The sequence below is a fragment of the Chelmon rostratus genome, chromosome 9, assembly GCF_017976325.1.
Source record: "Chelmon rostratus isolate fCheRos1 chromosome 9, fCheRos1.pri, whole genome shotgun sequence".
NCBI lineage: Eukaryota > Metazoa > Chordata > Actinopteri > Chaetodontiformes > Chaetodontidae > Chelmon > Chelmon rostratus.
This window is the reverse complement of record NC_055666.1, coordinates 19,331,926-19,344,701: the sequence shown is the minus strand read 5'-3', so window position 1 is coordinate 19,344,701 and position 12,776 is coordinate 19,331,926. Positions and strand designations below refer to the sequence as shown.

The window sequence follows — 12,776 nt, the reverse complement described above, 5'->3', positions numbered from 1 at the left end:
CTCTCCAGTTTCATGGATCCGCACGACAACTGGGACGGTGGGCAGGGGGAATGTTTTTCGAAGGCCGGTCCCGATGTCATTGACTGAACAATGATGGAGCGCCCGGCTATTGAGCGGCTCCACACTAAATCTTTGTAAAGAGCACTTAGCTCCCCTGCGTTAGCCACAGAAAGAATATCTGTCAATGACCATCAGTGGATGCTTTCATCCTGAGGCTCCTCTGCCTGTATTAGTTGCTAAGCTCTAAGTGTATTTTTCCTCCTCCCTAGCTGTTTGCTGAAAAAAAACCCAGATAGGCCGGAGAGACAGGCCTCTGTCTCAACACTCGCACAAAAGATTTGTTTCGTATCTCATTTAGAATCGCTCTTCTCTCTTGCTGTGATGTAAGGTGATTGTTCCTGAACCTGTAGTTAGTGGACATACATTGCTTCCACAACACAATACCTAGAATTGGACCTTGACCTATGTGTGTGGGTGTTTATGTGTACTTGTATATGCTCATGTGCATTTCATCCTGTTGGGCTAATGTTCACATGGTCTTGTAAACATCTTTGCCTCTATTATCTGTTCTCTTACAGAGGGAGACGAAACTGGCGTCATGGATAGCCTAATGGAAGCTCTACAGTCCGGAGCAGCCTTCCGCGATCGGCGAAAACGGACGCCGCGCAATGGTGAGGCAGCAAAAAGCACTCGTGTTCTACTTTATAATATCTTTTTCTATCTATTTGTCGGTCTCACCTGTCTGCGGAAAAAAAATATTGTCTGCTCCCTTTAGCTGTTAACAGTTTACATGCAATACAGGTGGCTCCTGTCTATCATATAAAAGTAGTTATGCTCTCCAGTTTGTATTTAATCACAGTGTATTCAAGTGCTGTATGTCCAACATGGACACACACATAAAACATGAACACATAGAGGAACATATGTACATACAGACAGGTGTCTTAGGAACAAGCACACGCGTGGCTTAGTGCAGCTCATTAGCGATTTATTGTCCCTTAGCTATTCATAAAGCAGTTATTATAACGTAGCCATGCTGGCTGCAGTCGGGCTGAGGCTGATTTAATGTAATCCTGGTGTTAACGCATTCCGTTCTGCCATGATGAATGGCCCATGCCCAGGGGAGTACCACCTAGTAGGGATGCCAGGGTCAATTGATATGCAAGTCAGCGTTCTGCAGAAGAGCCACAGGTGCTGCCATCTCCACACTGGCAATCATGGGAGGAAAAAAATCAGGCCAGTGGTTGGATAGGAAGATTCTGCTATAGCTGCCATACAGCATGAGCATACAGTTTTAAGACAGAGGAGGTAAGATTATGTCTATATCATATTTTTAGACTATAACTGAGCAATATTATATCGTGTTTCAAGTCACGTCATATTTAGCAGAATTATTTTATGAGTGAGATATTTACTGTTGTTGTACAAGTTATGGTACGTTTAAGTTGTTTTCAGTTGATCAAAGACAATTACTGCCAAAAGGTATACAATTAAATCAGTAAAATGTCCTTTTAAATTATTATACAAGTGTGGAACAAGAAACACACATTCACTTATACTTCACTCTTGTTTTAACATCTATAATGCTGCTCATCGATAGACATAACCAGCTCCATTCTTCACCTGCACCTTGCTCATTCCATATCTGTCCGGGTGTCGTAGCAAACCTGAAGGGTTTTTCCAAACTCTTGGAGTGGTTCATTCCCGCCAATTATCTGAGATGTGTCACCTCTGACGCCTTTTTCTCTTTTCCTTTTTCTCCACCCTTCCCTTCTTTTCTTTTCTTTTTCTTTGTTTATTATTTTATCGCCACCATTGTTCCAGGTGATCAAAGTCCTTCCAGTCCAGCCTCTCGGTGGCCGGGTGCTAACTATGGTAACAGAACCCTAGGTGTGTGTATTTAACTACCTTTTTAACCCAGACCCAGCACCGCCCTGTCTCCTGCTGAACTTCTGCTGGCTGCAAAACTCACATCCTTTTTGTCTGAGCACTCAAACTGAGCTGACCTACAACGTTCAGAGTCCTGCGCTGAGTTACTGCATTTGACTTAGCAAAGAATGAAATGTTGAAAGGCATTCGATGTAAGATTTACTCTACAAAACAAAAGCTGCCATGAGACTTTTAGATAGATGATAAATTCAAATTAAAACAAAGATAAAACGTATTGACATGCACAGCTCCTGACAGAGGAAAGCAACTGCAGTTTTAAGATGAATCAACGCTAATTTTGAGAAATGTATAATTGGACTTGTAATGATCCATAGCCAATCATGATTTGTGCAGTAATGTCATCAGAAACATATTTCAAAATGCAACTGGCTAATTGCTGATGTACATTAGCAAGACACCCGGTTCAAATTGTTGTAAGTACAGGTTGTGATGATAGTATGGTTTCCCCTATGTACTGTATGTATACAATACAAAAGCGAAAGAACAACAACATGGGACTTTAAATCTTTGCCATTACAGAGATGTAGCAAAAGGAAACATTACCTCTAGTTTCTCTGGAAACACACAATAAAGCAATCGTGTTAGTGGTTGGTTAATGGCCACAAGGACATAAATTTGCACACATAATGATGTGCAAACTATTCCACAAAGTACTATTGGAGGCTGAGTAGACGTCAACACTAGTGGTCACAATCAAATGAATTTCTTTCAATTGTATGTGTCTGGAGTATTAAGTCAAATGTGCATACAGAAAAAATACATCAGTGGATAACAGCTTGCAGCGTATTTCATTACCAGTAATACATTTCTTTTGAGCATAGGGTCACATGAAAACCGCAGACTGCAGTAGAGAAGAGAACTCTGGCCATTCATGCTTGCACTGCTGAGTGACATGATGTAAATCTTACATTGAATACCTTTAAAATCCAACATGGTAAAGTGCGGCAGTATTGAAGTTGCCCTTCTGTTGGTCCCTTGATCCTAAATGTTTAATCTTATAACACTAATACAGTCCGGATAGCGGTCACGCTACTCGAAGGTAATAGTTTTTGATACGCTCAGCATCATTTCTGACATGTAGAGCAGCTCCAGTTGTCATCTAATTGTCGTGCTCTTCCTGTTAGCCTATGCTGTCACAGCATGATATCACTTCCTGTCTTGTCGCAATGTTTCCGACGTGTTCTGCTGGAGAGGTCTGTAGACGTCCATGCACTGGCCTCCCACAACAGTTTTGTGTATTATCTTCCTTTTTCCCCAATATGTTTTTGTAAATGTCAACTTGATGTTCACCAGCACCCCAGATTTGCCTCTTTCTGAAGGATTCTTGCCTTTTATGCTATGTACAGACCTGCTTTGAGGCTACGTGGCTAAAAATGAATTGTCTGCGACTTTCAACAGATTGGTTCTCTGTGTTGCAACAGTGTCTCTCTTACTGTAATATGTTTAATCTGTTTTAGTTGCATGTCCAAGTAACGCCATCATGCTGGTGTATTCGTTGAGTATATGTCCAGAGTATGTACAGTGTGATGCTAAAACAATGAATTGATTTCTTTTTTTTTTTTTTTTTTTTCACTTACTTACTTTTCAGTATGGCCCACATCAGACATACTGGTCAGTTATTTTACAGCAACTCAAAACATGCACTTAGTTCAGTTAAATAAGAAATAAGAAACTTAGCTTTTTTATATCTATATAAATATTTAATTACCAGAAAGCTTTTTAAGTATTTTTAAGTAAGCCAAGGAGAGGGCCTTGGCAAGATGACACCTGGCTATGAAAACTGTCTTTAAAGACCTGAAATATTACTTATTTGGTGGGAAGAAGTATGTGAGGTGTAGAAGTACCAATTAAATATAGTTTGGCTCACATTTATGCACAACACCAGCTCTCCAACCAAACTCCTAGACAGGAACTGGACAGCTTTTCTGTAGCCGTTCAGAGTGACAGTCGCTGGGTGAGTGTGGAGACACTCACAAACCTCAAGATTAGCACTACTGTGTTCAGTATTTCAATATGAGGTACAAGAAAGGCTCTGATTGTCTGTGTCTACGTGACAAGCGGCAGTTTAGAGTGTCAGACCATCTAGTAGTCTAAGTGGGCCCTGGAGAGGACACCACCGAGAAAGCCATAGTTCAGTGCCATCCCTCACTGCAATGGTGGACTCATGAGTAGGAATAGCATACCTGTGGAGGCAGAGGTCTAACACTCAAGGGAAGCCTTGTTCATTTTCTGGTGAAGGTCACTGTAATCAAAAAGCTACACAGCGGCAAGGCACATTTACAAATTTGTACCTTCTCATTTATTCTGTCGTTTTCTGATTGGACAGGGTGGCCCAAAATCATAGAGTGTGCATTGTGGTGAACTTACTCCATCCCTTCTGTTTGCAGATGATGTAGTTTTGTTGGCTTCATCAGGCTGTGGCCTCTAGTGTGAAGTTAGTGTCTTGTAGCCAAATGTGAAGTGGGTGGGATGAGAGTCAGCACCTCCCCATCTGAGGCCATGGTACTCAGAAAATGATGTAGTGTCCCCTTTGGGTTGGGAGCAAGTGGTTGTCCCAGGTGAAAGTGTTCTCTCAGGGTCTTGATCATGACAGGGGGTAAGATACACCATGAGACTGGCAGAACAATCGTAGTAGCTTCAGCAGTGTTGCTGCACTGTCTTGTTAAAGATGGAGCTGTGCCTGAAGATAAAGCTTCTAAGGTCAGTCAAAGTTCCAACCCTCCCCTGTGGTCATGAACTCTGGAAGAAAAGATCACGGGTAGGAATGGCAGGTTTCCTTTGCTGGGTGCTTGGGGTCCTCCTTAGGCAAAGAGCCCTCAGTAGAAGCACAGATCTTTTGTGATGAAGTCAGTTGAGGTGGTCTGGGCATCTGATCACCTTCGTGATCTGTTGATGTATTCTCGGCATGTCCAAGCAGGAGGAGACCCAGACCAGGAACATGCTGGTGGATGAGACCCTGTCTGAAGCATGCGGTGTTTGCATTACGTTACTTTTTGTACTTCTGTGCCCAGAGTTCAATGCAACCTGGACCTTGATAAGGAAATGGTGTGCCACCAGTGCGCTACATATGTGTCATGGGATCATTGTAAAATGGTCTTTGACCTATTTTCTGACTCTTGTGAGATAACTCAGATTACTGTGATGGCTCTCTCTCTCTGCATGGCGTTGTGCATCAAACCCTTCTCAGCACACTTTTTTTTCCCAAGTGCGTACAACTGCTATGCTACCAGAATGTATTATGCACTGATGACTCCTTGTTTATTGATACAGACCCAGACTGTCGTTTGATAAACAGCTGCATGGATTCTCTATTCGGAGGTGATGAGAGGGGAAAATCCTTTTGACATGCTGGCTCCATGGATTTTTTTTCTAAATGGAATCTGGAAATGAGTTCAGCTGCTATAGAGCATAGGGGGAATTTTGTCTCATCTCATGAAAGGGGGCAAACAGAAATCTTTATGCACAGTCTGAGGTAAAAATATATTCTCTGTAAAGAGAAACAATTAAGTTCCCCAGTGACGGATGATTTCATGACAAGAGGCATCCCAGTCACTAAGAGCTGTCAACAGTTTAGTCAGTATTTAAAGAGTGATGGTGTAATTTTTGGGTCAGTACAGCAGCATTAATGTTTATGTACTTCGGTTGTGTACATATTTGCTTTCTCTCTGACTTGGGGACTGAAAGCATTTCAGTCTCTGAGTGTACTTGTAGAGAAGGTTCTTTGAGCGGTTGTATCAGACAGTGTGCCAAATCTATTCATTCCTGCTTGTCGTGTCTGTTGTAATCTCATGCTTTAAAGCTTGATTAACCTCCTGTCATCCTCAAACGAGCAGCGTGTACCAGAGAGAGTCTCTCAGAGTTGCACAAGAATCTCCGCCTACGTCAAAGGAGTTCATTTAAACCCAGCGTGTAGTTTTTTGTCGTCCTTCAGGCTAAACTATACTCCAGCAGACTACCTCAAGTGTCAGGCTGAACACAATTCTAGGTGCCGCCAGTCACAATTACACCCAATTCCAGAAGCATTTCCTATTTCCTTGTCTCCACTTTGTGTAAGATGGAAAACCTAACCCTGGAGGCCATACTCATATGTTATGCAATTACACCAGCCAGTCCTAATTCAACACACAGAAACTGGATGGATTGATGGAGACCAGAAAAGCCACATTTCTGTTGTGGGTTCAGTCTCATTTCAGGAAGATAATATATAAAGTATATACATTTATAAAGAAATTGTCATTTTATTGTTGGTACCATATGAATCCGGTTGGTTGAACACTGTAGAGCACAGAGTTGTTTTCTTTCTCTTTTGCATTTTAGTTTAAAATTAAGTTTTACTTGAATAAGGATAAAAGAGGTGTGAGTTAGCCCTACTGTTCTTCTGTCTCCTGTTCCCTTTCTGTTGAGACAGTTACCTGGGTATCTGGCAGGAGATTGGTGGGTAGAGAGCTGGAGCCTCTCATACATCCTGGCTCATCGATTTTCGGTCAGGGATGAAAGCCACAGACTCAGTAGGTCTTTCATACTGGGGGGCATCCCAAAAGACACATCAATCAGATTTCAAAGAGAACCAAGCCAATCTTATTTATTTACTGCTTTTTCAACGTCATTACAATCCCAAACCAGGGCCTCTCTCCTTTCCTCTCTGTGCCCCACTCTCTGCTTCACCTTCACAGGTCAGTCCATCAAAAGTTCCATCCTGTCTTCTATATAGTAAGCCTCTTAAGGACTTATTTGACATTGAACAGGGAGGGATCATCTCATGCCCATTAAAAAATAGAGATGCAGTGATATAATGCTTGTCAGGGTTACAGAATTTCAGCCCAACTATCTTATCCCCCGAAGCCTAGCAGTTAATTCTGCTGGTCAGGCCAGAGAGTGGGCCCCCTGTATGTTTAATGAAGATTAAATTACCTATTTTATCTCATGAAATTTTAACAGAAGAAAAGGGATGAATCTGCAAAGAGCCAAATGAAAAGACCAAAGGGAAGTGTCTTTAAGAAGGAGATGCTGGCAAAGATAAAGAATTTCCTCTTGTTCTCTCATATCCCCAACCTCATCTGTGACATAAATGATCTTTTAATACTTATTACTTTTGTGTTTGTTATCCACATCGCCCTGATGCAGACAACCACAATATGTTCAGCCAGGCAGCTAGCTTCTCATCTTTCCCCTAATCTATGAGAAAATCACCAGTTTGTTTCTTAAATTACATCACAGGAAGTGATAGTGATCGTAATTCCCCTAGCAATTAATTTGCTCACACATATGTTGTACCCATCGCTTTATCTCTCTCTGGTTGTCTCTCAGCCCTTCTTGCAGTTGTTCTCCTGTACTGTTTCACACACACACATGCAAGCTTGTGTCACATATCAGATAGGGACTGTTGCTGTAGGGTGTCTCTGAGTTGAGGGCGAAAGCCTTTTGCCTCCGCAAGCTTCTGGCTTCCACTTCAGTTGATAGATGTTATTCATTGGGGCGGCCCTGGAGGCGATCCTACAGGAAGTGGAGCTAACATGATTTTGGGCGAAGAGACCCAGAGGGTGTCGGCGCCTCTTGCTATAGCTCGGATGGCTTAGTAGATGTGAGATATCAATAGAGTAGATGAGAGCTGAGCTCTGTAGAGACGTGCTGCTTGAAATCTATCACCTGCTTCTCATAGATAAGGATATTTATCAACAGCCAAAAGGAAAGGCAGATGGGAAAGAACTGAGGCAAGGACAGCCACTCCATTTAAGATTTGACATCCTAGAGCATAGACAAAGCCTTTGTCCCTCTCATTGACCCATAGAGCCTTTCTCTGGACCTGATCATTTTTCATCCACAGCAGAAAACCCATCATGGAAATATAGATGAAGATTTTATGTACCATTTGAGTACCCTTGGCGCATAACTGATTCGTTGCTTGACTCTGCCAAGAGAGGACGTAAAGTAAGTGAAGTGTGACATGGAGCCATTTTGAGAGGATAAATCAAATCTTAATAAAAGGTAGTCTCCCTGAGTGGACACCAGGGGTCTCTCACCCCTGCCCCTGCTGTTAAGTACCCCCTAAACTGAAGTTATCTGCTGGAGTGCAGGGTATCAACAGGGGGCTGTCCGCATGCCCTTTTGATGCCATTATGCCCTTTTACAACTCCCTGTCTGATAAAACTTACTGTGTGGAGACTAGCTCCCTATGGAAATGCTTACTTTTTTCGTTCTTTGTCTTCTTTTTTAAATAAAGTCAATGACCTAGTGCTATAATGGACTCGGAGCTCTCAACACCTATGTCCAATATTGTCTTATTTTATTGGCACAGGGCCTCATTGATGTAAAATGTACTCAGCCCTCCCGCCTAGTGGACCATCAACGAACAACTGCAGAGCAAAAATGTCTTCTAACTTATCATATTCAATAATATCCTCGAGTGTTTGCAGTGGGCTGCTTTTTTTTCTTGCTCACTCTCCAAACAATATTGGCTTTCAAGTATGTGGGCAGTTATGAAAGGTCACCCTAAGTGTAAATTGTCAATACTGGATCAATTTTGGAGGGCAAATATGCTTTGGAGGCCCCATAATGGAAGGTTTCATCTTATTTTTACCCAGGGCACATTCACACAACAAGATTGATATCATTCATTGTTTGATGAATTCCTAATAGACCAATAAACTTGCAGAGCTTAAAGCCAAAGGAATGCCTGTGGAAGCCAAATAAAAGAGAGGCAGTCGGACCATCCCACTAGCTGAAAAATTGCCCTCATATAATTCCAATGGAATCTCGCCCAAGCCATCATGCTTAGTGTTGAAGGATGGGCAACTTGTGTCGGTTGAATTAAACCTTATTTATCGCTCATTAGGCATACAGCAGGGCCAACTGATGATCAGCTAGAGAACAAATAATGTGCCGTGGAATAGGATGCCATCCTGTATGGTTATGTGTTCCGCTGACAATAAGAGGCAGGGCCAGAATCAAATGCTTCTTCCTCTGCTGTCATATTCCTGTGTTTTTTCCATCCTCCTTAATATGATGTGGCTGGTACTAAAATCTAACATATAATGTCCAGGCTGATGTTTGCGTTTGAAGTGTTCTACAATCTGTCAGTCATAATGAGGTGGAATTAATATTTTACTTTCCCATTAGACGGGTTGATGTCTGTAATAGGGAGGTATGGGAAAGGAGAGGCAGATGGGTGATGAGTAATAATGGTAGAACCAAGTAATACAGATAAAGAGTAATTGTGTCAAAGAATGTTAAATGTTCCATTCAATAGGAAATGTTATTAAAGGTGACGCTGGGAACAAGGATATTATAGAAATCACAATGTATGTGATCCTCTCAGCTTGAACTGACTTTCACACTTAAGTTAGAAGCGTTGATGAATGATGAATTCAACATGTGTTTCAGTGTTAATGGAGTCCTGAAGTGCAGGAAAGTCAAGGTTCCGTCTTGATTTTGAGAGTATTTGAAGATAAACCACAAACACATTTTTACATCAAAATGAATAATTCAGAATTAGTTAAAAGTGCTTCTTAGATTAATCCGGCAAAGCAACAATAACATCAACACTACAACGGCAAATACATGCATTCTGATATACATATTTGTTTAAGCAGTAAATCACAAACAAAACTTTTACTTTTGAAGTTTCATGAGCTGTAATAACTTTCTAATTGGTGTAGTAGCATGCCATCTCGATATAAAATATTTTTACATCATTCTCTGCCTCATTTAGAGATTTTGAGTAACAAAATCAAGGCAAAAGGTTAATTATTTCTGACACTATGTTCGAAAACTTTAGTTTCATTAGTATGCACAGCCTTCAATTAACACTAAAGAAAAGAATGTTTTGCAATGTTGATAGCAGCAGTCGAATTCCCACACCCTTGGCAGGATGTGCACACTTTCACAAGCAAGGTGTTTTGTTCATTTAACATGAATTTATGCAGCAAACCATCTAAGCAAACGCTTCATAAAAGGCATCAGTTTCAAGCAGCGACATACAAGATTAACTTTCACGACTAAGAGAAATGCATAGTTTCCTTCCTGATGGTCACTATTGCATTGGTGAAAATGTACAGTCAATCCATATTGTTAGGACTGCTGTATCTAATCAGCCATTTGATTTATAAGTGAGACAATGGTAACACTCTATATTAAGGTACACATATCATCATCAACATCACGTATTAATGCTTTATTCTCCTTGACCATATTTTACAACTACAAGGTCATTAATTAAGATAAGATTAGACTTTATTAATCACCAATTCAGGTGAGTAGCAGACAATAGCAGTAGGAAAAAAACAACAGAATAGAGAAATACAGAATAAAAAGGTGACTATATATATGTACACTTTTAATTAACAAATTGCACATTAATTGAAATTGCACATGGTGGGTGTGGATAAAACAAGTACAGCATTTACACTATTGCACAGTAATACATATATGTAGAATACCAGTATATATGCATAGGTTGAGTACTTAAATAGAGTTAAAAAGTAATATTGCACAAGGTAATTTGTGTACAATAAATCACACACATCAAATGACATCAGCTTGGCTAACATCCTCCTTTCGACTACGTCCTTAATGGTGTCCAGAGGGCAGTCCAGGACAGAACCAGCCCTCCTGACCAGTTTGTTGAGTCTCTTTCTGTCCCCCTCAGAGCTTCCACAGCTCCAGCCGACTACTACGTAAAAGATTGCAGAAGCAACCACAGAGACATAAAAAGCTTTCAACAGTGTCCTACATACTCCAAATGACATAGGCCATAGGGCATCAGTGTTAGTGGACCAGTCCAGTTTATTGTTGAGGTGACACCTAGGTATTTGTACTCCATGATCTCAATGTCCAGACCCTGGGTGCACAGTGGTGTAGTCTGCGGTGCTTTCCTGCCGAAGTCTTTCACCATTTCCTTAGTCTTGCTAGCGTTTATGTGCTGGTGGTTTAGTCCACACCAGTCGACAAAGTTAGTGATGACTTCCCTGTATTCCAAAACATTCCCCTGTGATACACATCCAATGATGGCTGTATCATCGGAGAACTTCTGGAGGTGGAGGCTGGTTGTGTTGTGTCTGAAGTCCGATGTGTAGAGGGTGAAGAGGAAAGGAGAGAGCACAGTGCCCTGCGGAGCCCCGGTGCTGCAAACTGCCACATCCAACACACAGTTGCAAAGCCTCACATGCTGCGGTCTGTTGGTCACGTAGTCGGTGGTCCACGCAGCCAGGTGGCAGTCTACTCCGGCTCCTTCCAGCAGAGTTTTCCCTCAATACCCTCCTGCTCATGTACTGCTTATTAATAGACAGGAAGTTGTTGTACATGAATTAGAATCTGAATCTTAATAACCCTAACTCCCCAAATAAGGCATATGCTAATAAACAACTAGTTAACACTGAATGTGTGTACCTTAATATAAAGTGCGACTGGGAAAATGATGTATAATATGGCAGTCAAATTATCTGTGAGACACAGAGGGAGACAGATGACGAAAAAATGTTCAGAAAGTAGAAGAAAGAGTCTGGCTGAGACTTTTAACCCAGCTGGCATAATCAAGGACTGAAAGAAATGGATGTTGTTTTGCCGGAAGAGGTGTGTATGTGACGGGGGGGGGGGAGGTAGAACAGAGAGGCAATGAAATGGAACAAGCGGGTGCATTGTGCAGTGATGGACAGATGTATCGATAGTGATAGCGATAAAGAGTTAAAAGAGGGCAGAGAGACTGAGGGGGTTAAATGAAGGTAAAAAGCAGAATACCTCTCTAGACACACACACACACACACACACACACACACACACAGGGCGTGCAATCAGCAAGAAAGCTTCCTACGCTCAGGCACTCCCCCTCCAGTCAAGCATGATTGTGCTTGACATGGTTCCATCACTAATGCTGACTGATGGCCATTTGCTAGGCTCTTCACATTTATTTATTTATCTGTTTATTTGCGTCAAGTTTATTTATTGATGGGCCTCAAGGATATGATGGCAGATCTCCATTTGCTCATATAGGGAAGTAAAAAACGGAAGGCAATAAGGGTGTGCAGCATTTACACGTGAATGAACAAAAGACGGAGGGAGGATGGAGTTCTCCTTTTTTTATTTAGATTCCAGCAGTTGAAATAGCTATTCCTTTCTGGTAATGGAGAAGTGATATGGCCCATTTAGTTACTTAGCACTAATCCCAGTGGTTTAGCCGCTTCTCTATTTTTTCTTCCCTTTTATCTCTTTGTCTTTCTTCATTCGTTCTTTTGACTTCTATTTGGTTAGTGTCTGATGGAAGGATTTGAGTGGGGTCAAATTACTCCTTTGCCTGTATGAGTTTTCCCAAGCTTCAGCAGCTCTCACAGCCACATTAAGTGCATGCAGTGTGTTGCTGTAGTAGCTGACCACCAAATACCCAGAAGGATGCTCTGTTTAATGCCCAGTGTTCACATAACCTCCTGCTCCTGCATAAATCGATTTTCTTTTAAGTTTTAGGGATATGGTCTTCTATTTTCTTGTGGCGTCACAAATTTTTATTGTTGTAGCTTTTATTAAGATGTCCCCTTGCTTGTGATTGTTACATAGGATGATGCAATTACAGCGTAATGAGTGTAAGTATAATTGTTGTTTATTTTCACAATGACATATTTGCTGTTGTAAGCTACTGAGAGAACAGCGATGCTTAATTACCCACAAGTGTACAATTTGAGATCATTAGCTTTGGAAGCCAATATCTCTGGCCAGAGGTCTGCCAGAGGACCTTCGGTCTACTCGTGTGCCGTGGTGGTATAAAGAATGCCAAGTTGAAAACTGCTGAAGGGTTGTTGTTTTAACATCCTAAACTGAAGTTCCCTGTCCACGTGACCACC

The 12,776-nt window shown here is 41.5% G+C and overlaps 1 protein-coding gene across 5 annotated transcripts in view; it reads left to right on the top strand.

Annotated features, from left to right (window-relative positions):
• Positions 1–12,776, top strand: part of diaph2 (diaphanous-related formin 2) — a 369,056-nt gene that overhangs the window by 324,715 nt on the left and 31,565 nt on the right. For 4 of the 5 annotated variants that reach the window (XM_041943749.1, XM_041943748.1, XM_041943746.1 and 1 more), the window contains 2 exons: positions 579–671; positions 1,825–1,890. In XM_041943749.1, coding sequence (XP_041799683.1) covers positions 579–671; positions 1,825–1,890 — 159 coding nt within the window. The remainder of the gene's footprint in view (positions 1–578; positions 672–1,824; positions 1,891–12,776) is intronic. The other variant, XM_041943750.1, reaches the window with a different exon arrangement.